This window comes from Scyliorhinus torazame, chromosome 9 (genome assembly GCF_047496885.1).
Source record: "Scyliorhinus torazame isolate Kashiwa2021f chromosome 9, sScyTor2.1, whole genome shotgun sequence".
Classification (NCBI taxonomy): Eukaryota; Metazoa; Chordata; class Chondrichthyes; order Carcharhiniformes; family Scyliorhinidae; genus Scyliorhinus; species Scyliorhinus torazame.
In genome coordinates, this window is record NC_092715.1 from 174,525,800 (window position 1) to 174,553,703 (window position 27,904).

The 27,904-nt window shown below is 43.6% G+C and overlaps 1 protein-coding gene across 6 annotated transcripts in view; it reads right to left on the bottom strand.

Annotated features, from left to right (window-relative positions):
• The window catches only part of ror2 (receptor tyrosine kinase-like orphan receptor 2), a 324,120-nt gene that overhangs the window by 71,072 nt on the left and 225,144 nt on the right, over positions 1-27,904 (bottom strand). For 3 of the 6 annotated variants that reach the window (XM_072516833.1, XM_072516836.1, XM_072516835.1), the window contains one exon: positions 20,795-20,872. The exons of 1 other annotated variant lie outside the window; for it this stretch is intronic. In XM_072516833.1, coding sequence (XP_072372934.1) covers positions 20,795-20,872 — 78 coding nt within the window. Of the gene's footprint in view, positions 1-20,794; positions 20,873-26,692; positions 26,808-27,904 lie in introns of those variants that run through there. 2 more of the 6 variants (XM_072516834.1, XM_072516832.1) reach the window with 1 other exon arrangement.

The window sequence follows — 27,904 nt, forward strand, 5'->3', positions numbered from 1 at the left end:
GGGCCGGCCTCTCTGAAGGAGGACCTCCTTTCCTCCGCGCCCCGCAAGATCCATCCGACATCTTCTTGCAGGGCGGCCTCGGGGAGGACGGCAACCACGCATGCGCGGGCGACGCCAGTTATGCGGCGGGTGATGCGGCACCACTTTTATGCGGCGCCAATGCCCGGCGCGCGCTGACGACGCTTTTGCGACACGCCCCCCCGAGTTTCCCGCGGCCCCGATCCTAGCCCATTTCGGGCCCTGAATCGGTCGAGATCGGGGCCGTTTCGCGCCGTCATGAACCTCGACGGCGTGGACACTTAGTCGCGGGAGTGGAGAATCGCGCTCCTTATTTTTGCCAGCAGAGGTGTGGTGCACAAGTCACATGGGGGGAACCCAAACTCAGCAGAGCCATTTGAAATTACTGATGAGTTCAAATGGACCTTATTTTCACTGTTCCAAGGTTTTTAAATCAAAGTGTGGGAGTCACAAATTTATAAAGTAGATGTAAACACTTGTGAAGGACAGAGAAGTTCTGTTTAAATGTCATGCTCTGAAGTTTAAAAAAATCCTCAGCCCTTTAAACATGCCAATTAAGAGTTTAAAAAATAAACGCTGTCTGCTGGGTTGCTTTGATTGACAGCCCATCTGGCGCAGGTTAATGAGTTATTTGTTGACGTTTGCCAAGGGCTTCTATTCCAGTTGTCATTATGAAAGTTTGGCTTAGTTTCAAAAGATCCAAAACCACTTATTTCATTAAAGAGGCTACGTTAACATTTAATTTGACTGTTTTTAAGAGGTTATTAAAGGATTAGCGGTGTTTGATGTGGCTACTGAATAGGACTGCTTTGATAATAGATTGGTCACTTGAGAGGTTTTAAAATCTTTGAATGGGTTTCATGAATGGGAATTTTCTCTGTAGTATCAAGATTAGTGGCCCCAAATCCATCCCACTACCAATACCACTTCCCCCCACCTCAGAATGAAAACCTGAATATATTGGGGCCCCTTAAACCAAGATGGGTCTGTCAGGTTGGGAAATTTGCCAACTTGAGCTACCTGCCTTGTTGAAAAAATGCAGTCCTTTTGGCGTTATTTTGTTTTGGTGTCCAAAGGAGACGAGAAAGAGGAAATATAGGAGACATTTTTAAGCAATTTGATGCAGGGGGATTGTCAAAAGAGTGAAATTATATGTGGTTATGGAGAATTGTTGGAAAAAGATGAGAATTCATATGTTAAAATGGAAGATAAAAAGCAAAACCCATATCATGATGTTGAAAAGCATGTGTGTTAATGCAAGGCATGTTACAAAGAAGATTGATGTGTTGTACATATAAGCTGCACTGTGGGGTTATGTTAGTGGATATAATCGACTTAGTTTAAAAATGGGCAGGAATGGGAACTGCAGATTCCTGAATACAATATATTCAAAAGGGACAGAAAAGAAAAAGATGAAACGGGGAGACCAGGGTTGGGGAGGGGGGCAATAATAGATTGTGGCTGGTAATACAGACTAAACACATTCCAATAAGGATAAAAGCTGAAGCATCAGAGTAAGAGCTCTCTAGGCTACAAATGAAAGTAGAGGTTAAAATAAAACAGAGGCTTATGACAAATGTCAGGAACAGAATTAAATTGAAAACCAGGCAGAATGGAGGAAACTTCAAAAAGGATACAAGGACAAAGAGAGGATATGAGAAAAGATTAATAGGTAACATAAAAGTAAACTCTCAAACTTTTATAAAGGCTAAATGGATAGCTAAAGAATGGTATAGTCAGTTAACGAGAAACAAGGGAGTCATTTTATTGAGGCAAAGAGCATGACAGTGGAACTGAATAAATACTTTGCATGTTTTTGCTCAAGAGGAGGATTACTGCCAATGCAGCAGTAAAGGGATATGTAGTAGGGATATTGGAAGGGATAAAAATAGACTAAGAAGGGTATACTTAAAAGATTGGCGTTCTCAAAAGTAGAGAAGTCACCCAGTCCTGATGGAATTCATTCTAAGTTAACTCAGGGAGGTAACTGTGGAAATTGCACAGCCCTGGCCACAATCTTCCAATCCTCAGTATATATGATAATGGCACCGGAGGGTTTCAAATACTGCACCCTGTTCAAAAATAGAGAGTGGGAATAAACCTGGTAAAAACAGGCCAGTCACCCAAATGTTAGTGGTGAGAAAGCTATTACAGACCATTATCAAAACCCAAATTAATTCTCACTTGGATAAGCTTGGGTTAAAAAAGGGATAGGCAGCATGGATTTGTTGCTTAATAGATCCAAATTACTGTTAAAAAGACTCGCTGGCACTGGAAATTTATGTTTATAAGTGTGGAATCTCATTCCATTAGATTTTAATTACTGGTGGGGATTAAAAATTGTATTTTCTTTATCTCATCTCTCCTTATCTCTTAATCCCATGTTCATTCCCCCTCTTTATATCACTTTCTGTACTTGCTTTAGCATTGAATCAACTATATTAATTGACACTTCCTGGTTCATATCTGCATTATTCATTTATGTTTTTTCAATCTTATTGATTAAGTGCATGTACAGTCTGCCCTGTTCACACAGGTCCCAAATTTTCCAAAACTCTTCAGCAGTGCTAAAATGGCTTTCTAACGAAAGCAAGTTCCAAAGATAAATCCCATAGAAAATCTGTGGGTACGTTTAAACATAATGAACAGTTAGTGTTGCTCATTCATCACTAATAGTAAAATCCAGCCAATTTTATCTATCATATTTTTGTTTCAACAATGTCGAGGGAATATTTGATCTACTAGGTAACTACTAAAGAAATAGGGGAGCAAGAGTTGAAATGGTTTTATATTTTAACTTGACAAAGGTAAATACTTTTGCTGCTACATGCATTATATTCCTGATGTTTCTTTTGTCTCACAAATTCAGATGCAGGTTTTGATTAGCTCTCTGAGCTTATCAGCCAAATCAGAATTTGATAAGTGCACATAGCAATACAGATTTAATCCCTCCCCACTGCAGATCCCAACTTCAACAAATTCCTAGATGATAAAGTCTCTATTTGGATAAGAAATCAAGCTCGTTGAGAGTTTAGGATGCATTCAAAAGCTTTATCAGAAAGCGAATATCATTTATGCATAAAAAAGTTAAGGATCTAGCAATACAATTCAGCAGCTGGAGTACAGATTTGTGATTCCAGGCTGTGAGGAAGAGCCAAAAAAAACTTTGCTTCGCTTAAACAGGCTCAGGTTCTCCAGGAGAAGGGATACATGAGGTAAAGTCCTAGCAAATTCTGTGATGAAGCAAAAATTCGAATCTTGAGCATGAAACTAGATTTAGCACATTTCTCCCTTCAATCTAGGCAGTTACAATTAGCAATTTGCTTTCAGGTTATCTACATAAGGATGTAACGTAAATAACTAATAGTTTTGAGATTTATCAAGGGCAGTATATTGGTATTACAGATTCAAATTCACAGCAGGATAAGAGAAGTGCGAGGAGCTGAAATTATTCTCCCTGTCTTTCAGAGAGCCACTAAAGGTGGGTGCTACTCCGTACAATGTATATGCACGCACCAATTCCTCAACCAGATTTGTTCGTGCCATCAGCCAATCTTCCTCATAAAAACAGATTGCAAGGTCCTAGCCAAAATACTGATAATATTGGACAGAACACATGGTAAGTTGGTAATGCAGATACGTTTTTAGTTCAAAGAGGAGCTTACAGCTGTAATGCCAGAAACTTTGGTGATGTAATTTGCAACCACTAAGCTTGCTAAATTGCAATATCGCCTCAAACAATTTGAACATGCAGGAGTGATTTGTTCCACACACTCCTGGTATAATGAATATTCACTGGTATTTGAGCTTGAATCAAAACTCCACTGCTCAGCTAATCAAGCTTACTTAATTACAATGCCCTTCGACCCGTTACTGGAATATTTTTTTCAGAGAGTTGGCACAGATGTGACTTGCCAAATTCATTTCTGTGCTGTAAAGTGTTATGATTTACCCTGGCATTTTAATTACAATCTGAAGTGGTTTAGAGAATCAAAAATCAGGAAATATCATGCATTTATGGTAATTTACCATCTGTAGAAAGCTAACTTTGGCTGTGCAGTGTTCATATTCATACAACTGATTGATTCCCTCTAGGTTTTATACAGAATCTGGACAGATGCCACTGAATCATCATTCCTCAGGGGTTATCTGCTCAATTACCCTTAGTCTGTAAAATAAGTAGATCCTTACCAGAAATTTATAATGAAACAAACTGACAGACGATCACAGTATGTTGACAGCGATGTTATGAATGTGATGCTTTGAAAGAGGATTATGTTTTGGACTGTCTCTTTAATTCAAGGTAAAATGACAGAATGAAAAGAACACATGTAACTTGCTGCTAGTTCTGCACAGCAATAGGCCAATGTACCCTGATGACCATGGGGGCAGGGGGTCCAGGTCAGATATTATTGAAGTTCACGTTCCAGGTATAAAACTTGAAGTCAAAGGGCACAGCATCTGGCTTTGCAATGGGTATACATAGATTCTGAGGAAGCTTGCTTTGCACAGACTTACCAGGCAGTTTGTTTTTAAATAAACCTGGACAGAGAGAGAGAAGCTGACAAAAAGTTGCCGCCATTGTGAGCAGCAGGCAAAGGCTGCTCTCTGCTAGCTACCAGGCAGAATGCTTGTGAAATATTTTTCCCTGGCTAAAGAAGAACTTGAAGATACATAAGGACCCTGAAAGATTTGTCAGAGAAGAATTATCAAAGTGAGCCATACAGCTGGTGATCGATTTGGGAATTCTCAGAAGACTTGAGGGAAGGGACCTTCAACAGTTGCTAGACGTTATAACTCAGTGAAACGGGTAGAGATGAACCATTGGATGATGGGAGTGACTTTGGACAGTTTACTGAAAAAACTGCAATTCTACAGTGCGTGTTTTGCACAGTATAAATGCAGTTTGGAGTTATCAGTCGTGTTAAGACATGAGTAAAGGCTATCTTTTCAGTTTAGAGTATTAGTTGCCTAATAAATAATGATTAGTCAATGCTGATGTCAATTTGTTTGTTACAGTAAAAGTAGTAAAATTTGAAATCTTGTTATGGGTTCCTTTATGTTGGTCACTGGGAATTTAAAAAGTTATTAATCTCTAAAGGGATTGTGACAGTGCTCTAGACCAAGTTTATGAATAGCCTTTTTTAGTCACTGCATAGTCAGCGATGTAGAAATCCCATTTCATCTATCATTTATACTTTCCCTTGGTCATTAGGTCCCAAGGAAATACAGCACAAATTTGTCACAGTTACTGGGGTAAAATGGCGCAAGAGGGGGAGTCGAGGTGTTCAGGAGGGAGAGTTCAGGGATGGGATTCTCCCATTTGGCGGCAGAGTGTCCACGTGACAGCGTAAACGGGCCGCTGGGAGTACAGATTCTGGCCCCTACAGAGGGCCAGCACGGTGCTGGAGCGGATCACGCCGCTCCAGCCTCCCATCCCGGCGCGAACTGTGCACCGCGGGATCCGTGCATGCGCAGTGGCGCCGGCACCAACCCGCGCATGCGCGGTGGCCTCCCTCAATGCACCGGCCCCGTTGCAACATGGCACAGGAGTTCAAGGGCCGGCGTGGAAGAAAATAGGCCCGGGGAGCGAGAGGCCGGCCCACCTATCAGTGGGCCCCGATCGCGGGTCAGGCCCCATCGGAGGACCCCCCCCTGGGGTTGGAGTCCCCCCCCAACCACTCACAGGCCGCCCCCCGACCCTGCGCGCAGAGTTCCCGCTGGCTGAGACCAGGTGTGGATGGCGCAGGTGGGACTCTGCCTTTTTAGAGCAGCCACTCGGCCCAGAGAATCAGCGGCCCGCGACTGGCGCTGCGCCAAATGCGCCAGCGCGGAGAATCGAGTGCCGGCGTCGGGGCAGTGTGGCCCGGTTGAGGGGATTCGCCGTCCCGGTCCCGGGCTGGAAGAATCCCGCCCCAGATGTATTTTGCTATGTTATGCCTGATAAGTAACTATTTGCAGTCTCAAAATAGAATAACGCTCCTTGTTCCTTTCTGTGGTAAAAAGGACACCGGCATGAATTCCAAACCCAATATATAATTAAACACTTTAAATTAAGAATTTGACATTTTAAATCGCAGCCACAGTCAGCCCAGATGGGAATTTGAACAACCAAGTTTGAATAAACTGAGCAGATACAGACAGTCGGGACAAGTCTGGGCCTGTCATGTAAACAGGACATCAGGAGATAATCCATTCTAATGGATTGACTATTGTGGATTGCTCAGATGAAACTGGACTTTCTGGCATGCAGATTGCCAGCAGTTACCAGATACGGAGTAAGGTTACGTGCAGACAATATACTTGTCGATGGACTCCTGGGGGTGGGTTCCTGGTGTCCTGCAGAGTTGCTGGTTGCTGACGGTCATAGAACTTTCTGGAAAGGCACGAAGAAGGGTATAAGAATTGACCACCAGGACTCTCCCCAGCAAAGACTCGGCGCAGAGGCAACAGAGAGGGTTTGATGGCGGACTAGGACGAAAGGAAGCAATGTGTGAGACCCACCTTTGCGGACAGAGGCCCTGAGACAGTGAAGACTCAGAGAATTGGATCCGTAGCTCGAATGAGTTAATCGGCACAGGTAGTATTAAGAATCTTGGGATTATTGTAGTTGGGGTAATTTATAATTTATACTGTTTTTACTGTGTTTGATAATAAATTTAGTTAAATCATAAACTTGTATTCGACCTTTGTTCATCTCGCAATTAAAGATACCTGGGTAAAACGATTGAATAATATAAGTGTGTTATATTATATGAATAAAGGCTATTCATAAACTTGATCTAGAGCACTGTCACAATATAAGTGAAACATTAGTTTCACCAATTTCTCCAAACAGCAAGACATCCCAAGATTCTCTCTTTAAAATGACCGAAGAGGCTAATGACAAAGAACACTGAATTTGTAAACAAGGCTCAGTTTGAATAATGGCAGAAGCTATTTATATAAATGCTGAACATTGAGCAGCTCATCCTGGCGCTACAAATGCACGTAGAAAAATGTATTGTTCATTTTGTGAGTCGCTTCCAGCAGCCCCTTTAATAACTACAGGTTATCTGCGTTCGGCCTACTGCCAATGGGTGGAATGAGCCCTGCCCATTATTGCCAAAGTTGCAAAAGGGGATTATAAAACTAAAATAAGATTGGACAGATGTGTAGGTTTTTTTGTATGTGCAAATGAAAATACAGCACAACAGCTAATAATGCAGATGATTGTTGTTCACTGCAAAATTAATATATTTCCACTGGATAAGCACATGCTTAATTGTGTGTCTAATTTTCTATTTCACATTTTTGACTCCTCCTAACTAATAACTCACCTTTCCCAAAACCTTTGTCACTAGCCTCCTGAGTTCCACACGACAATAGCTCCAACTCAATCAATCCTTTGCTGCCTACAAGTTATTGGGCATACAATACAACTCGCCCCTCAGCAGAATCTTTTTGATCTCTACTGGTTTCTCATCCCTGAGCGCATCAATTTCATAAACTCTTGTTCCAATTTTCACAGTTATTTAAACACTTCTCTCAAATTATTATTTTGGCGAACAGAGTTCAAATGACCAACACAAATAAGAACACAGCCAAAGCTGTGCTTACAAGAATAGTCCTGTCTGTCATCCAGTGATCATGATGACCTCCTCACTGGAAAATCAGTTCATAGTTGTGTCGCGGAATTGAAATGCCTGTCAGTTAATCAGTGAATGCTTGAATAAGAAGCTGAAAAGCCAGACAGCAAGCACTAGGTCACGGTTTTTAAATGGTAAAAGGTCAACAGGAGGAATTTTGTGGTGAGACAACTTTCTTTTGGAAATAAGGCTTTGATTCAGCAAAGATTTCGAAAATCAATTTGGATAACAGCCCAACAAAAATGTTGCAGTCTATTTGAGAGAAGCATTTCAGAAATGTATTAATTATGGGTGAAAAATTCAACTTGTTTCCAGAATATAAAACTGGCAGCATTGACTAGACAGTCCTCTAATTTTGCTCACTATCTTCAATCTAACTTGGACATACTGCAATAGTACAAAAAGGTATGGCTGCAGATACACTAATGACCTGCTTCAAAAGATTGCCTTCTTGCAGTGAGAGTAATCACATCAGAATCCGAACATACAGCACCTCTTATGATCAGCAACCAGAAAAACAGAACCATTATGATGACTATTGTACAGATTTTCACATCACTTCCCAGAAATTGCTCTGAATTTGATTGCTTCAAAAACTGACTCAATGTCGCATTGATTGATCTAAACGCCGGCATCTCCACATCATAAAAACATGCAGAGAGACAATGACCCTCTAAATCTATGACTATATTACATTACTACCGCATTTAGACTTATGGACCAGCAGGCATATGGTTCTCAAGGTCAACAGATAATGCACAGGCATTAGTTTTGTACGTTAGTGTTTCAGGTTCCTTTAAAACTTGAAGCATTGATAAACCACATTCAGATGCACACAGATGCATGACTTCTACCTCTGCATACATGATACTGCTGCAAAGTTTGGAGGAGTGCTAAAGGGTCGAGTGTACAATGTCGGTATAAACTGGGGCACGCTGATCGCCCACATAAATTGGAATCCGTGTAAATTACACTAGCATTAAAAAAATGTCATTGCATTTATTGGTCCCATTTGCACCAATCAATAAAAAACCTCTACAAGTAGTGGTAGTGAGACCTGCAAATATGGTGGAGAATTGTGACATATGGAACTAATTTCTCACACAGCAGGACTACTGTTCAGCAAAAATATTTTCAGCAATCAAACATTTCTTACCCTCAGTTCTATAAACCACGCAATGATTCATTATGTAATTCAAACTAATACTCCCCCACTGATTCAGCTGTCTGTTCCTCTAGCATTACTACATGAAGCATTTAATAACCTTTAATCAAAAGGCTAACACATTTATCTGTCTACTAAGTAAATTATCATAATTATGTAACAGAGTAGGAAAAATGGGTTATTTTAGAAGTAACAAAAGGTTTCGTGCAACCTCTTTGGTTTATTAATGAAGCTGAAACTGCGACACGCTGGTAAAACAATGAAAGGTTTGTGGTTATGCCTGCAGACAAAACTTTACTGCTTTACCAGTTAGTCAAAGGGGGCGTGGATCTAATTGTGAATGATTCCTGGAATACTTTTAACCAAAAAAGGACAAGAATTTTAGCATTCAACGATACATGTGTACCCAGAACACACAGCCATGCAGATGTAATGAGAAGTGGAGCTCCTGCATACTTCACAGCATTGGACATTCCCCAAGGTTACAATATCAACAATTCATGTAAATCAGGAGACACATTAAGGAGGAATGTTTTTGATTAAGGGAAGAAGGAAGGTGTCAAATATTCTATATAAAGTGAACATCTAATGCTTCCTCCCCATGACATTCAAGGGCAAATCCTACAGTGTCGCCATATATGCAGCCCACCACTATGAGCTCTCACAACCCGTTCCAAATCCTGAGTATGGTTATTTTAGTAGGAGTGGGTGCCCATCCGATACTAATGCAGCAGGGACATCCACCCAATAGAGACACTGTAATCTTGGAATGGCTGTGGGTTCTTCCAACAGGAGGAATCAGAGGTTTGTTTCAGGCCAAAGAAAAATGTTAGCCACAAATTTAACTTGCTCTCAGGAAGCAGAGAGACCAATCTATAAATTATCAATTGCGCTGGGATCCTTCAGTTTAATTCTTCTTTTAGGGGTTCCAAAACAGACAGGCCTCACTTGGTCTATTAAGAATTACTAGTGATATTCACGGGTAAGCCTAGGAAAAGCAGCCAGAGTACTTGCAAAATAGCTTTACACGTGTGAACCACAAGTGTAGCAGGCAGAAGAAGCTCCACATTCTGACCCTAACCCAGCCAGAGTCATCACAGAATTACGCAAAAATGTTTGTACAATTTCTGGACTGAAGGCTTCTTATTTATGACTTACATGTGAAAACCATTATGGAGCCTTGAATATGCAAAATGGCTTAATTTACAGGCTATATAGAACATAAAAGCTGGAAACAAATTTGATGACTCTGGGTAAACATTTTAAAGTACTAAGCAACGCCAACTCTGAACATTCCACACCAACTCAAAACATTCCATGGTCAGTCCCTGTTGAGAGTTCTGATTTAAAGTAGGGCAACAAATGCAGGTTCAGTTGTGACTGGAACTGCCATCTTTTTCCAACTAAATAATCACTTGGACTCAAAAACAAAGAGTTGCGGCTGGTTTGGTTTTTGAAGAAAGCTGGTGTATGAGGTGTTGTATGATCATAAAGCAGCACTTTCTATAAGATCAGCAAGGGAAAACAAAAATAAGATGAAAATAATTGAACACTTTGAATAATATGTGAACGGTTGACACCCCATGTATAAGAGCAAAGATCTTAGCTAACTAGGAGGTGATGAGGAACAGAATTGTTATACGGATTTCATCCAGGCAGTGCCGCTTACCATTTCAAATTCCTCCCAAGGCACAATTAATTAATTTTGCCTCGACCCCATAACATCCTGATCACCTCTGAAGTATTTCTCCAGTTATCCTGCATCCCCGCAGAGAAGATGTGCTATGCATAAGATGATTATGGCTGAATGTGATTTTAGTAACAATGCTGATTTCTAACTAAATATGTTACACAAACGCATACAGAAAGACAGTGCCTAGAGTCTTTACAATGGCAGATGGTAGATTGTAAAAGATGATTTTAAAATCCAAAGATCCAACTGAATAATAGCTTGTAAGACCCACCATCTCCCCCCCTGGTTAAACTTTATCTCACTCTGGACAATGTCTCCTTCAACTCCACTCACTTCCTGCAGATAAGAGATGTTGCTATGGGTACCCACTTGGTTCCAGTTATGCCTGCCTTTTTATGGAACAATCATTATTCCAGTCTTACCCAGTGCCCCTCCCACATCTCTTTTCCCAGTACATTATTAACTGCATTGCTGGCGCCTCCCGCTCTCGCCATGAACTGGAAAATTTCATGGACTTTCAATTTCCACCCTTCCTTTTTTAATGAGGACACGGGGAATCCACACCGAGCAAAATAAGAAACAAAGTTTAATTTACTCAAACAATATGTACACAATTCGACAGATCCCTACCTATCCCGGTCAGGGCCCTACTGGCTGGCCTTTTATACATTGGTTAATTGAGGCACTCCGCCCCTGGCCGGGGGGGGGGGGGGGGGGGGGGGGGGGGGGGAGGAGAAGAGGAGGAGCTCGTACTCCACAAAGAGGTTCCATGCGGGATGTTACACTCTCATCTTCATTTGGTCCATCTCAGAATCTTTCCTTCCCTAAGACATAGGAGCAGAATTAGGCCACTCAGCCCATCGAGTCTGCTCAGCCATTAAATCATGGCTGATATTTTTCTCATCCCCGTTCTCCTGCCTTCTCCCACAATCCCTAATCCCCTTATTAATCAAGAACCTATCTATCTCTGTCTTAAAGACACTCAGCGATTTGGCCTTCACAGCCTTCTGCGGCAAAGAGTTCCACAGATTCACCATCCTCTGGCTGAAGAAATTCCTCCTCACCTCTGTTTTAAAGGATCATCCCTTTAGTCTGAGATTGTGTCATCCGGTTCTAGTTTTTCCTACAAGTCCAAAACATCCTCTCCATGTCCACTCTATCCAGGCCTTGCAGTATACTGCACGTTTCAATAAGATTCCCCCCTCATCCTTCTTAACTCCAACAAGTACAGACCCAGAGTCCTCATACGGCAAGCTCTTTGTATCTACTAATGTTCAGCTGGACTCCATACAGTTATCTTGAATACACATCCTCACACCCTGCTTCCTGTAAGGACAGCATAAAATTCCTCAGTTTCTCTATCTCCATCACATCTGTTCTGATGGTGCAAACATGCACAACCACACTTCCATTGTGTCTTCCTTTTACCTCAACTGAGGATTCCTACCCAGCACAGTTAACAAGGCCTTCCAACATGTGCGATCCATTTCATGCACTTCTGCTCGCACCTCTCCGCTACCCTTCCAGAACCACGATCGGGTTTTTCTTGTTCTCACCTTCCACCCCATCAGCCGTTGTATTCTAATAGATCATCCTGCAAACATCAAACACACTTTCCACTGGCCTCCCCCTTTGCTGACAGCCTAGTCCACTCCTCAGTCACCCTGACATTGCCTCTGTTCTGTTCAGCACTTTTCCATGCAAACTTGGGAGGTGCAACACTTGTCCTTTCATCTCCTCCATTCTCACTGCCCATCGCTGCAATAATCTCCTTTCAAGTGAAACAGCTATTTACTGATACTTCTTTCAATTTAGTATACGGAATTTACTGCGCACGAGTGGTCTCCTCCAAATGCAGGCTGTTGACTGCTTTGTGGAACACCTTTTAAGCTGCAAGCACGGCTCAGACCTTCTGGTTGCTTGTCATTTTAATTCTGTACCTTGCTCCCACGCTGACCTGTCTGTCCATAGCCTGCCACAGTGTTCCAGTGAAGCTCAATACTATACAAGTTTGAGGAACAGTACCGTATCTTTCGACACGACAGCTTTCTGGACTGAACGTGGAGTTCAACAACTCCACCTTCATCTTTTTGTTTTTGTTTTGCTGGATTGGTCTTGTCTCTTTCTTTATCTCTTTATGCTACATTCGGATGTAGGCCTTAGTTATCATAGAATTTACAGTGCAGAAGGAGGCCATTCAGCCCATCGAGTCTGCACCGGCCTTTGGAAAGAGTACCCCACCTAAGCCACACCTCCACCCTATCCCCGTAACCCAGTAACCCCACCTAACCGTTTTAGCTTTGGACACCATGGGGCAATTTAGCCGGCCAATCCACCTAACCTGCAAATCTTTGGACTGCGAGAGAAAATTCACGCAGACACTAGGAGAACGTGCAGATTCCACATGGACAGTAACCCAAGCCAGGAATCAAACCTGGGACCCTGGAGCTGTGAAGCAACTGTGCTACTGTGCTACCCTGCTGCCCACGCAACCTTTGTTTCTTTATTGCATTTTCTACCACTCTCTGGCTGCTGTATCATGAAATATTTTATTGTTATTCTTCTCTGGCCTCCACCCGAATGCAGGCCTCCTCCTTTGTTCTTCTTACTCCCCTCCTTCCACTTCTACTGGCTTAAAAACACTTAGTTTCATATTTCTTCAATTTTGTTGAAAGGTCAATGACCTGAAACATTAACTCTGTTTTTCTCCACAGATGCTGCCTGACCTGCTCAGTTTTACCAGCATTTTTTGTTTTTTTTATTATATCGAGCAGTAGCCGGTGATCTTAGTCATTGCTATGCAATTACTGGAAATCCACCCTCCAGAAAAGTACATTGAAAAGGTCCAAAAGAAATCTGGGGCGAAATTCTCCGGAAATGGCGCGATGTCCGCCGACTGGTACCCAAAACGGCGCAAATCAGACGGGCATCGCGCCGCCCCAAAGGTGTGGAATGCTCCGCATCTTTGGGGGCCGAGCCCCAACATTGAGGGGCTAGGTCGGCGCCGGAGGAATTTCTGCCCCGCCAGCTGGCAGAAAAGGCCTTTGGTGCCCCGCCAGCTGGCGCGGAAATGACATATCCGGGCGGCCGCTGACAGTTTCCCACGCATGCGCAGTGGAGGGAGTCTCTTCCGCCTCCGCCATGGTGGAGACCGCGGCAGAGGCAGAAGGGAAAGAGTGCCCCCACGGCACAGGCCCGCCCGCGGATCGGTGGGCCCCGATCGCGGGCCAGGCCACCGCGGGGGCACCCCCCAGGGCCAGATCGCACCCCCCCCCACCCCCCCAAGGACCCCGGAGCCCGCCCACGCCGCTTTGTCCCGCCGGTAAGGTAGGTGGTTCAATTTACGCCGGCGGGACAGGCATTTTATCGGTGGGACTTCGGCCCATATCCGGGCCGGAGAATCGAGCGGGAGGGCCCGCCAACCGGCGCGATTCCCGCCCCCGCCGAATCTCAGGTGCCGGAGACTTCGGCAACCGGCAGGGGCGGGATTCACCGCCACTGGCTATTTTCCGACCCGACGGAGGGTCGAAGAATCTCGCCCCAGATTTGAAAAGCCGAGACCTATTTAACCAGATTTCTCACTGCAGGCAATTCAAGAGACCCAATGCAATGCTTGAGGGAGCAGACACAAAGAAAATAGAATGATACTGAAAAATGAGCAGCAGCAGAAAATAAGGTATTATACATATTGCCTGATGGTTTGCAACAATTCAGGATATAGAGGCTTGGAAACAAAGTAACCGTTGAAATTATGTAAAGACCAAATATTAATATATTTTTAATTTAATAGAGTTACCAAGTTTCAAACTTTAAAATTTTATTGTTCTATTGACCCACAGCTAAAACCTCATCTCAATTCAGTGGTTGTTTGGCATAACTCATTCTTGTTTGGGTGGACATGGTCTATCCTTAATAAATCCTTCATCCACATTAAATGGACTGGGCGGCACGGTAGCACAGTTGCCTCACATCACCAGGGACCCGGGTTCGATTCCCGGCTTGGGTAACTGTCTGTGCGGAGTCTGCACGTTCTCCCCCTGTCTGCGTGGGGTTCCTCCCACAAGTCCCGAAAGAAGTCTTTGTTAGGTGAATTGGACATTCTGAATTCTCCTTCAGTGTACCCGACAGGCACGAGTAGTGTGGCGACTAGGGGATTTTCGCAGTAACATCATTGCAGTGTTAATGTAAGCCTACTTGCAATACTAATAAAGATTATTAGAATACACCAACCATAATATTGCAAAATTAATCAATATGCTAGATGTACAAAAAGAAATTAAGATTTAAATTATGAATCTATGGTAAAATCTTGACACCAGACAACTCTATAAATACTTGGAGAAAAAGTACACGTTATGGAGAAAGAGCAAAGGAGGAGGATTAATTAAATAGTTTTACCAAAGAGCTGGCACAGGCAAGATGGGCCATGGAATCATAGCATATTATAGCATAAAAGCAGTCCATTTGACCAACCATGTCAGAGATTTCTTTTTCAAAAGAACAATCCAATCCACCCCACTCCACCGCTCTTTCCGTAATTATTTACCTCATACAAATGTTTATCAATTCCCTTTTGAAGGCTACAATTCAACCTATAGCCAAAAGTTTATAAGTGCATTACAACCACTTGTTGCACAAAAATGTTTCTTCTCATGTCACCTCTGATTTTTTTTGCCAATCATCTTAGAACAGGGCCCATTATGGTCAACCCATCAGTCATTAGAAGCTCTTTCTCTTTATTTATTCTCTTTAACCTTCGTGATCTTTACCATCTCAATCAAATCCCCTCTTAGTCTTCTCTGAACTGAAGAAGCTTGGGTTGGTTGTTTCCCTTATTCTATCCACATAACTGTAATTCCTCACCACTATTCGAGTAAATCTCTTATGTGTCCTCTTCAAATTCCTCATGCCCTTCCTAAACGATGGTGCCCAGAATTGGGCAGAATATTTTGTGATTATTCTATATCCAGACCCTCCGGTTTTGCTCTTCCCTACAAAGTGAATCACTATTCACTCTCTCAAAACTTTTCAGGCATTTAAAGTTATCTACAAGGTCAAAAGTATTCTAGTTGTGGCTTAATGAAGCATCAATAAGAGTTCAGCCTATTTGGGCAAATGCAATATAAATGTAGGTAAATGCGAGATTATCCCCTTTGGTGGCAAAACAGGAAGGCAGATCAGGAAAAGGGGAAGTGCAACGAGACCTCGGTGCCATGGTGGAACTGAAGGTTGGCATGCAGGTACAGCAGGCGGTGAGGAAAGCTAATGGCATGCTGGCCTTCATGGCAAGAGGATTGGAGTATAGGAGTAGGGATGTTTTGTTGCAGTTATACAGGGCCTTGGTGAGGCTACATCTCGAGTATCGTGTGCAGTTTTGGTCTCCTAGTTTGAGGAAGGACATTTTTGCTATTGAGGGTGTTCAGCGAAGGTTCACCAAACTAATTCATGGGATGGCAGGACTGACATATGAAGAAAGACTGGATGGACTGGGCTTATACTCACTGGAGTTTAGAAGAATGAGAGGGGATCTCATAGAAACATATGAAATCCTGATGGGACTGGACAGGCGAGATGCGGGAAGAATATTTCCGATGTTGGGGACGTCCAGAACCAGGGGTCACAGCCTAAGAATAAGGGGTAAGCCATTCATCACTGAGATGAGGAAGAATTTCTCTCAGAGTTGTGAACTTGTGGAATTCTCCACCACAGGAAATTGTTGGGTCAGTTTGTTAGATATTTTCAAGAGGGAGCTGGATGTGGCCCTTGCGGCTAAAGGGATCAAGGGGTAAGAAGAGAAAGCGGGAATGGGATACTGAATTTGCATGATCAGCCATGACCATATTGAATGGTGGTGCAGACTCAAAGGTCTGAATGGCCTACTCCTACACCTATTTTCTATACTTCTAACTACTCTACTTAGCAATTTTATACATTGGAAATCAATCCTTATGCTTGGATTTGCTTATTTGTACTCCCAGAATCATCTATCTAATTTGGAATCATATATTCTAAGTCATATATAAGAACATAAGAACGAGGAACAGGAGTAGGCCATCTGGCCGCTCGAGCCTGCTCCGCCATTCAATGAGATCATGATTGATCTTTTGTGGACTCAGCTCCATTTTCCCGCCCGAACACCATAACCCTTAATCCCTTTATTCTTCAAAAAACTATCTTTATCTTAAAAACGTTTAATGAAGGAGCCTCAACTGCTCCATTGGGCAAGGAATTCCATAGATTCACAACCCTTTGGGTGAAGAAGTTCCTCCTAAACTCAGTTCTAAATCTACTGCCCCTTATTTTGAGGCTATGCCCCCTAGTTCTGCTTTCACCCACCAGTGGAAACAACCTCCTGCATCTATTCTATCTATTCCCTTCATAATTTTATATGTTTCTATAAGATCCCCCTGCACCCTTCTAAATTCCAATGAGTACAGTCCCATTCTACTCAATCTGTCCTCGTAATCCAATCCCTTCAGCTTTGGGATTAACCTAGTGAATCTCCTTCGCCACCCACCAGCACCAGTACGTCTTTTCTCAGGTCAGGAGACCAAAACTGAACAATACTCCAGGTGTGGCCTCACTAACAGCTTAAACAATTGCAGCATAACCTCCCTAGTCTTAAACACCATCCCTCTAGCAATGAAGGACAAAACTCCATTTGCCTTCTTAATCACCTGTCGCACCTGTAAACCAACTTTTTGTGGCTCATGCACTAGCACACCCAGGTCTCTCTGCACAGCAGCATGTTTTAATATTTCATCATTTAAATAATAATCCCTTTTGCGGTTATTCCTACCAAAATGGATAACCTCACATTTGTCAACATTGTATTCCATCTGCCAGACCCTAGCCCATTCACCTAACCTATCCAAATCCCTCTGCAGGCTTCCGGTATCCTCTGCACTTTTTGCTTTGCCACGCATCTTAGTGTTGTCTGCAAACTTGGACACATTGCACTTGGTCCCCAACTCCAAATCATCTGTGTAAATTATGAACATTGTGGGCCCAACACTCATCCCTGAGGGACACCACTAGCTACTGATTGCCAACCAGAGAAACACCCATTAATCCCCATGCTTTGCTTTCTATTAATTAACCAATCCTCTATCCATGCTACTACTTTACCCTTAATACCATGCATCTTTATCTTATGCAGCAATCTTTTGTGTGGCACCTTGTCAAAGGCTTTCTGGAAATCCAGATATACGACATCCATTGGCTCCCCGTTATCTACCGCACTGGCAATGTCCTCAAAATATTTCACTAAATTAGTTAGGCCTTTTATGAACGCATGCTGCGTCTGCCCAATGGGACAATTTCCATCCAGATGCCTCGCTATTTATTCCTTGATGATAGATTCCAGCATCTTCCCTACTACCGAAGTTAAGCTAATTGGCCTATAATTACCCGCTTTCTGCTTACCTCCTTTTTTAAACAGTGGTGTCACGTTTGCTAATTTGCAATCCGCTGGGACCACCCCAGAATCTAGTGAATTTTGGTAAATTATCACTAGTGCATTTGCAATTTCCCTAGCCATCTCTTTTAGCACTCTGGGATGCATTCCATCAGGGCCAGGAGACTGGTCTACCTTTAGCCCCATTAGTTTGCCCATCACTACCTCCTTAGTGATAACAATCATCTCAAGGTCGTCACCTGTCATAGCCTCATTTCCATCAGTCACTGGCATGTTATTTGTGTCTTCCACTGTGAAGACTGACCCAAAAAACCTGTTCAGTTCCTCAGCCATTTCCTCATCTCCCATTATTAAATCTCCCTTCTCATCCTCTAAAGGACCAATATTTACCTTAGCCACTCTTTTTTCTTTATATATTTGTGGAAACTTTTACTATCGGTTTTTATATTCTGAGCAAGTTTACTCTCATAATCCATTTTACACTTCTATATAGCTTTTTTAGTAGCTTTCTGTTGCCCCCTAAAGATTTCCCACTAATCTTTGCCACTTTGTATGCTTTTTCCTTCAATTTGATACTCTCCCTTATTTCCTTAGATATGACCACCTTATTTCCCTTGCTAAAATGTTGAAATGTATTTGTCAATTATCTGCCCATTCTGCATGTTCATTAACATCTTTAATTTGATCCAGTTTTCGTCGGCATTGACTATCTCTTCCAGCTTGGTGTAATCTCCAAATTTTAAAATTATGTTTTCAATTCTCAAGTTGAAACCATAAATATAAATTGTGAATCAGTAGTATCAACTTTGATCCTTATGGGACCACAGCTCCCTGTTGCCATTCTGAATAGCTACCCTTGGCTACCCTCAGATTTCTGCCCTACAGCCAGCTACCTATCCATTCTGCTATTTTTCCACAAGTCCACTTGCTCTGGCCTTATTAACTAGATAATGTTTGGTACCCTATCGAAGGTTTTTTGGAAATCTAGAAAAATTACTTGAGATGGGGTAGAAAGGACGAAGGGGAGGTTAGAGTGGGCAGATGAGAAGGATGGGCGGGGGGAAAAGAAAGAAGGGATGAAAGGAGGAGGAGGAGGGGGTAGGGAGGAGGAGTTGAGGGGGAAGTCAGGAGAACGATAAAGTGGGGGAATAAGAGGAGTGGGAGGGAAGGTGGAAAGGAGGAAGAAGTGGGGGAAAGTAGGAGGAGAAGAACTGGGGATGAAAGAGAGGATATGAGGATAAGAAGAAGAGACTGGGAAGAAGAGAAAAGGAGATGATGATGGGGGAGAAAGATGAGGGATTGTCAACTCATATTGTTTATTCCAACATTTAGCAGTGTCAGCATGGTTCAGTTGGTAACACACTTGCGTCTGATCACAAGGTGTTTAAGTTTCACTCTGGAGCTTGAGCGCAAAATAAATCAAGACTGACACGGGATTGCTGCACTGTCAGGAGATGCTGTGTTTTAGATGAGACATTAAACCGAGGTCCCATATGCTTAATCAGGTGGATGTAAAATTCCCAAGGCACTTTGAAAAAGAACAGGAATTATTCTCACTGTCATGGCCAATATTTATCCCCCCATCAACATCACAAAATACAGATTGGTATTTTCTGGTTATCACATTGCTCCTTGTAGACATTTGCTGACTGTAAGTTAGCTGGCATGTTCCTTATATTAGAACAATGACTACATTTCAAAAAGTACTTCATTGGCTGCAAAGTGCTTTGAGTCATCTGGTAGCCATGAAAAGAGCTATATAAACGCAAGTTATTTTCTTTTCCATTATCAGTACATTTCAGAATGAAGAGCAGAAAATATCAGTTAACTGGGGGTAAAGGATGGGCAATAATTGGACTAGGGCAAACATATTTCAGTGTACATTTTAAAATCATACGTTATGTCCTTATTTTAACATTTCCAATGTAAATTGTTATGTCCTTAGTTATAATTGGGGTTTGGGATCAGAACCCTCAGCTCTATTGTAAATACCTGAACTTGTTTGTTGAACAAACCAGTCATTTGGAGGGCCAGAACAGTTAGTAGGACAGGAGAGAAAGGATAGGCGGAGCCGAACAGTGTGCTTCGCAGGTTGAAAGACGTGTGACAACCATCCAGCTAGGGGCTAATGGAAAGAGCAAATAGTTGACAGTTTGCCCAAAAGGCAGATTGGAAGAGCACTCAAGAACAGGGGGTCAATCGAGGAAAGAGGACAGCTTGTGGTGATCTAGGGGCTGACCGGCAGTGATTCACAGTATGAAGAACCAGGCTGAAGTGGCGGCCAGAGACAGAGTGCGGGGGTAACACAACTGTCCGGAATCGGAGCCTTGCCAAAACACTAAGACTTCAGGCGTTGCACAAAATCCGGCAGGAAATAAATAAGGTGCATACTTTTAAAGCTACAAAATGTTCAGTGACCAAATTGTGTAATTGCTTCGGACTGCATGGCAAGTTTGCAAATGAACTTTGCATATAAAATACAGTCATGTGAAATCATAAAAAGGTTGATACAAAAGATGTGACGAGAAGAAGTGAAATAAATGGTGCAACAGGACTGCATTTCAAAACCAAATTAACTACTGTAAAGGGACTTCAGGATGTCCTGAGGATATGAAACATGCTATCTAACTGTAAGTGATGTTTCTCTTTGACCTTTTGAACAAAAGACTATGTGGCTTATGCAATGTGAATTGCTTATATTTACATGAAATATTATTGTACAACCAGCCAGTAGTTTGTGCAAAAGCTACTGAATTTCAGTCTCCTCCTCTCAATTTGGGAATGCACTGCATGGAGATCCTGAACTTCTGTCACCCCACTGCAAAGGAAACAAGCCAAATTCTAATTTTGCAACGAGAAAAAACAGCACTAACCTTTAGCTGTGGGCAAAGGACTATGTTGGTCTCTTCCAGGTCCGATGGAGCCAGGTGGATCAGACCGATGAGCTTCATCTAGAAGTAAAATTATTGATCATAAAAATCTACCATAATTCTATCTAGAAAGATCATGTGTAATGGTTCCTCCGATGGTTCCGCACACGCAGTGATTATTTCCAACGGGGCATTACATTTAATTCTGATCACGACCTAGTCACCCGTGTGCAAAGAAATCATATATGGATGCTGGGTGGAAATATGATTAGGCTTGGATGTGATGCCAAACAGATCCTATCCCACCCCCAAACCTGTTGCTGATATTCATGGTCAAGGCTCATACATGAATAACAGCAATTTGGCTGAGGCATGGCAAAATCATATAATGCACCATGGGGGGAGGGAGGAGTGAATTAATATTTAAATATATTTAGAAATTGATATATTGATGCATTTCATTTTTGTGGACTCATCACAGGAGGAACGACTTCAATGCACAATCTCAAACTTAGAGACTAGTCATAATATATGCTTGTGAATTTGTGATCACACAATAATTTACCAGAATGCAAGTTTTACATTTAATTTCAAGTTTGGCAATAATTATGGCAGTCCACACATTGATATCTGCAGTGGAAAATATTCCAACAGCTCAACTTCTTCAAATTTAATTATAGCAAATATAAGTATGAATAATACTGTAACAGTATTTGTTTCCTTGTAAAAAATCCCTTCTCGCTAAATGTTTTACATCCCCTCTGCTTCTCAACCACAGCTGCAGTTTATCAGTAATACTGAAATGTTTATGAACATCACCACAAACGTCAGGATTTATACTGCATGAAATTTATTACGCAAGGCACATGATTAGCACCCATTCCTTACTTCAAATTACTGTGTATTTTGTACATATATTTGTAAATTTAAGAAAAGTTATAAATACATTTTAAACTCTTCACTTTCAGTCATATGCCTGTCCCTCTAGTCATGGAACGATCTGTGACTGAGGACATCAACCACTGTAATCATTCATTAAGTCTCCATTCCACTCAATTTTCCTTTATTACTGCAAAGACAATTGTCGGGCGACAAGTGGCAGACAACATTTGGCACCTTGCCAACATGGTCATTCTTCATACAATTTCGAGAGTGGGTGTTGATAGGTTATTTGGTGACAGACAATGAATGTTGCAGCACATCTGCAACTCTGTGTCTGTTGCCTTGCTTTGATTCCACCAGTATCATTGCGTTGTCCAACATTCAACTCCAGATGAGCAAAAACGCCCATCAATTCAACTTCAGCAAGATTTAATTCTATTCTTCTCTGACTAGAAATGTTCTTCCAAATCTACCTCTTCAGATGGATTAGAATTATTTTGTTCACAAATACTGGGCGCGATTCTCCCAGCCCTGCGCCAGGCCGTAGAATCGCCGCAACCGTGTCACGCCGCCCTGACACCGGCGCACGATTATCCGAGGTGCGGCGAATCGGCGCCATTTACGCCGGCGCGTTTGGTGCAGCGCCGGTCGCGGGCTGCTGTACTTGGCCGGGCTGTCAATTCTCCGGCCTGGGTGGGCCGAGCGGCCGTGCAGAAAAAGCAGAATTGCGCCGGCGCCGTCCACACCTGGTCGCTGCCGGTGGGAACTCTGCGCGAAGGGTCGGAGGGTGGCCTGTGGGGGGAGAAGGGGGGCTCTGCCCCTGGAGGGGGTGGGCCTCCGATGGGGTCTGGCCCGCGATTGGGGCCCACCGATCAGCAGGCCGGCCTCTCCCGCCCCCCCCCCCCCCCCCCCGGCCTACTTTGTTGCGCGTCCGGCTCCAGAACCTCCACGCCATGTTGCGTCGGAGCCGGCGCGTTCCGTAAAGCTACCGCGCATGCGCGGGTTGGCGCGTCGCCATTGCGCATGCGCGGTTTGGCGCCGCCCCCTGTGCGCGCCAGGAAGTGAGGCTGGAGTGGCGTGAACCGCTCCAGCGCTGTGCTGGCCCCCTGTGTGGGCCAGAATCGCTAGTGCCCCCGCTCATTTCGCGCCATCGTGAAACGCGATGGCATTCACAATGGCGCGGACACTGTCCCGCGATCAGAGAATAGCGCCCACTGTATTTTTCAATCCTGAGCTAAGCTTAATGAAACAAAATTCAATCCATGACGAGTCTGCCTTCTTGCACTTCTGGAACTTCACCCATGTATACCTTTCTTTATCTTACTCCAGATGCCCCTCTCAGCTCTATCCCACACAGAACACCAAATAAAATTGCTAAGTTTATGAACAAACAAATTACAGATTCTTAAATGGAGACGGAATTGGTAAATGTTTGCAATTTGCATATTATGTTCTGAAATTGAGACAAAATGTCTCTGTCCAATTGTGATGATTTTTATATAATGATCCTGGACAGTTACTAGGAAACTGGACAGAACCCCCAATATTTTGTTTAATTCGGAAAACTGTGAGGAAAGGATATCTCGCTCCAGGAGTGACTTCATGCACAAATAGGAATGTGGAATATTAGAACAAGCTTTATTACTAACACAGTATTACTAACTTTATCATAAAAGACAAATAGCTTTCAATTACCAGTTAAATAATGCTCAATAATACAAGGACACAATCCTAATTGCTATCTTTATCTTCTCTCATGTCACAATCCATTTTTAAATAGTTAGCAGACTCATGCACACTTGCTGTTAAGAGATGTCTTGGATAAACCACTTGGAGAATGAGAGATACCTCAGGAACCAGCTGCAGATTCTTGCCCGAGTCAAACTACTGGTTAATCTGCCAGCCTTTCCAGAAACCGTCTGCTCACAGAGAGATCTTTAACTGGACTGTATTTAGTGCATGCGGGGGCCAGTTTAGCTCAATTGGCTGGACAGCTGGTGTGTAATGCAGAGTGAGGCCAACAGTCTCAATTCCCGTGCCGGCTAAGGTTATTCATGAAGGTCAGTCTTCTCAAGCATGCCCCTCACCTGATACTCAGGTTAGATCACCACCAGTCAGCCCTGCCCCTCTCCTGATACTCAGGTTAGATCACCACCAGTCAGCTCTCCACTTCAAAGGGGAAAACAGCCTATGGTCACCTGGGATTATAATGACTTTACTTTTATTGAGAGCACAGCTTCTTGTGTCACTACATTTTTTTAAACTGCAACCTCAACACTTGGCTGCTTCATCAGTTGCCTCCTCCCATTAACAAAATCATCTAACTAAAACTAAACACAATGGGCCGGATTCTCCGTTTCTGTGTCAACGTGTTGACGCCAAGGGAGAATCCGTGGACTTCCACGTCAGAAAACTCGGCACCAAACCTTCTGTTACCAGTGAGGGGCTAGCACCGGCGCTGTGTGGAACACATCGAAACCCATGAAAAACGGTGCGGGAATTGGTGGGTGTGGTAGTATGTATTAGGGGTCATGTGGGACTGTGAAGCCGTGATGCTATTGGCTGACAGATCCCGGGTCCTGGTTGGCTGTTGACTCCTGGCTCCGCCCTGAAGGCGGAGTATAAGAACCCGAGCTTCTCCCCGCCGCTCCATTCTGTTGCTGAACTGCTGGGGCCAAGTCTCGCTTAATAAAGCCTCATCGACTTCATCTCTACTCGTCTCTCTCGTAAGTCATTGTGCGCTACAGTGGGTCCGTGATGGATACTCGCAGGGCTGACAAGCTGAAGCCACGCTTAAACAATACAACCCCCACACACTGATCGGTGCCAAAATGATGGGACAGGTCGGGCTGATGCATCGGCTGGGGCCAGAGGGGGGTCACCTATACGACCCAGGGCACCAGGTTTAAAGCGGACTGTCAGTGGCATGCGCAGCCGCTGGCCGCCTTGCCGGCTGCGGTAATGGTGTTGCGTACCTGTCCACCCCGACCCCACAGCTCAGCTCCTGGCCATCCCCACTACTCCCTGCAGCCCTGGCAGAAACCCCCCGGCCAGCGGCACGGCTGTCGATGAAGTATGGTGGTGCTGGACACGGTCCGTATGCCCTCTCTCTCTCTCTCGGCAGCCACCACACCAGGTGCACGATTTGTGAGAGCCCACGTGGACCTCAACATCGGGAATGCGGCCCATCGGAGGTGAAGAATCATGGCTGGGCCCACTAATAATGACAACAGTGTTGCAAATATGCACAGCGTGCGTCGCATTGATGCCGTTTTCGGGGAGGCGGAGCATCGCGATTCAGCTTCAAACCAGCACCTGCCGCAATTTCGCCGGTGGCAGCTATTCTCCGCCCGATCACATGCCCTGATTCCGCCATCGGCTAAGGGAGAATCCCACTCAATGTCGTTACTCCCCAAGGAATCCCCTTACTTTATATAAAACTCCATTAGCCCAACCTTTTATTACAATGCTTTAATTATCCCTTATAGCCACAAAGCCTGGCTTCCTTGCAGACCAGGATTTTTAAGAACAGTACTGCAGCGGTCATACACACACTGACCCAGGCTTTTAACACTTACTGCACCAAATACAGATTATACAATATATCGGAAATTCCTCCATTCATCACATTTATATTAAACATTTATTTTTTTAAATGAAAAATAAAAGCTCTTTATGTACCATTGTCAGCACCCTTCCTAGCCTTAATCACTTCATTTACATTCCTTTTGTCTTTCTGTCCTCGACATCTTTGTCAATCTCCGCCTATCACTGGTCCCCTATCCAACCCACCGCTCCACAAATGCTGTCAGTCCTGCTGAGATTGTTCAGTATTTTGTTTTTGTTTCAGATTCCAGCATCCACAGTAATTTGCTTTTATTAAAATAAAATTACACTTAAAACGCAAGAATGGTTTCATAGATTTAACAGTACACCCATCAAATCCCTACAGTACAGAAATAGACCATTTGGCACATCAAGTCTGCACTGACACTCTGAAAGAGCACCCTACCTAGGCCACTCCCCATCCTATCCCTGTAACCCCACCTAACCTACACGTCCTTGAACACTAAGGGGCAATTTAGCATGGCCAATCCACCTAACCCGCACATCTTTGGAGGGAGGAAACTGAAGCACCCAGACGCCCACGCAGACACTGGGAGAACGTGCAAACTCCACATAGAGTCACCCAAGGTCGAATTGAACCCAGGTCCATAGTGCTGCGAGGCAGCAGTGCTAACCACTGTCCCATCATGCCATACTTTTAAACAGTTCCAAAAGATCCCAACTTAAAACTCCACTCAGAGCTAACCTTCCCTTTTCTGTTTGGCAACAATCCTTATTGATTCTTAAATCTGTAGAATTCCAGTAATTTCATCATGCAGTGCTCCTTTGTTCTTTTGGTGTCCTCTGAGACAGACAGCAAATGGTTCTCCAGGTCCAGCCTTGTCCACAGTCTTCTGGGAGATCTAACCAGCTACCATGCTGTCTTTTGGAAGATCTAAGCAACTACCCCCCCTCACACAGGCTTCAATGTTTGCTTAAATGCACTCCTTCCCTTTGATCTTTCTCTATCCTCGAATGTTTCATCCAGTCTCTCAGAAGTACCCTTTTCCCAGAATTGATCAAGCTCCTTTCTTTACTTTAGCTCCTATATTTTAAAAAGTAAACTTAATCGATCTTTGCCTCACTTACTACATTTTTTTACAACTTGTATCTGTCCCCTTTGAACTAACACAAACCACTTCAAAACTACTTATTTTGTTGCCTTATGTAAATTCTTATTGAAGTTCTTTGTGGTTCATTAACATGTCAAAACCACTTCTTAATGCTGTTTTAGACCATGGCAGTCACTCTGTCTCTTAATCCAATTACAACAGTCACACCCCACCAGCTTGTTCTCCGGTCCCAGAGAAACAGGGCAATGATATTATCAAAAGAAAAATATTAAATTCCCTTGATTTCCTATCATGCTGTCCTCATTAACTTTCAAAATGCTGATTCTCACATCCAAATTACCTTCTGCAATCCTCTCTCGCACTGCATCCGAATGTGCACTTTCTGCTTTTCGATTCAATAGCATCAGTTTATATTTGTATCGCGTCTTTAACATAATGAAACGTCCGACAATGCGCTTCACAGGATTATTATGAAACAAAACATGTCACAGAAGGAGATATGAGGTCAGATGACTAAAAACTTGTTAAATAAGTAGTTTCTAAGGAATGTCATTAACAATGAAAGTGAGGTGGAAGGGGTGGGGTGAAGGAATATTTCAGAGCTTAAGGGCCGAGACAACTGAGGGCACGATCGCTAATGGTGGAGCAATTAAAAGCAGGAAATACTCAAGCGTCCAGAATTAGGCCAGGACAAATATCTCAAAAATGGTCAGGCTGGAGAAGAGGGGGAAAAGGGGCGGGGGAAAAAGGGCACGGAGGGATTTGAAAACAAGGATGAGAATTTAAATATCAAGTCTCCAGGCCTCTGTGCATACCTCTCCCTCAAATGTCCACTCAAGTCAGTCACAAGGTCACGAGGTTCCGACTGCTGCAGCAAATTCTCTTTCTAGGTCTGTTTGTCATTTACATTGCATGTTATAACACATAATTAGGCCATTTGGCTCACCAAATTTGAGCAATAACATGAGTGACTTAGGGGAGTATATTGGATCAGGCAGGGAAAGCTTTGTGAAACTCTTTGGATTCACAGGCGCCTTTTCTCACCTGATGTAACAGCACTCTGTGCAATTTCACAGTGCTGGTGAGGGATCACACAGGCAACACCGGGATTCCGACACCAGGCGCTTTCTGTGAAGGGCACCCCCCCCCCACCCCCACCCAAACAACGAACATCAGAGCCCCCACGGACATGGTTCCCCCCAAGGAAGTAGAGGCCTCCCTGGTGGACGTGAACATGGACCCTCCCCCTCCCCAAGCAGAGATGAGCACACACCCGTCCCTGCAGATAAGAGTACAGCACAGTAGCACAGTGGGTAGCACTGTTGCTTCACAGCTCCAGGGTCGATTCCCAACTTGGGTCACTGTCTGTGCAGCGTCTGCACGTTCTCCCTATGTCTGCGTGAGTTTCCTCCAGGTGCTCCGGTTTCCACCCACAAGTCCTGAAAGACGTGCTGTTAGGTAAGTTGGGCATTCTGAATTCTGCCTCTGTTCCCGAACAAGCGGCGGAGTGTGACGACTGGGGACTTTTCACAGTAACTGCATTGCAGTGTAA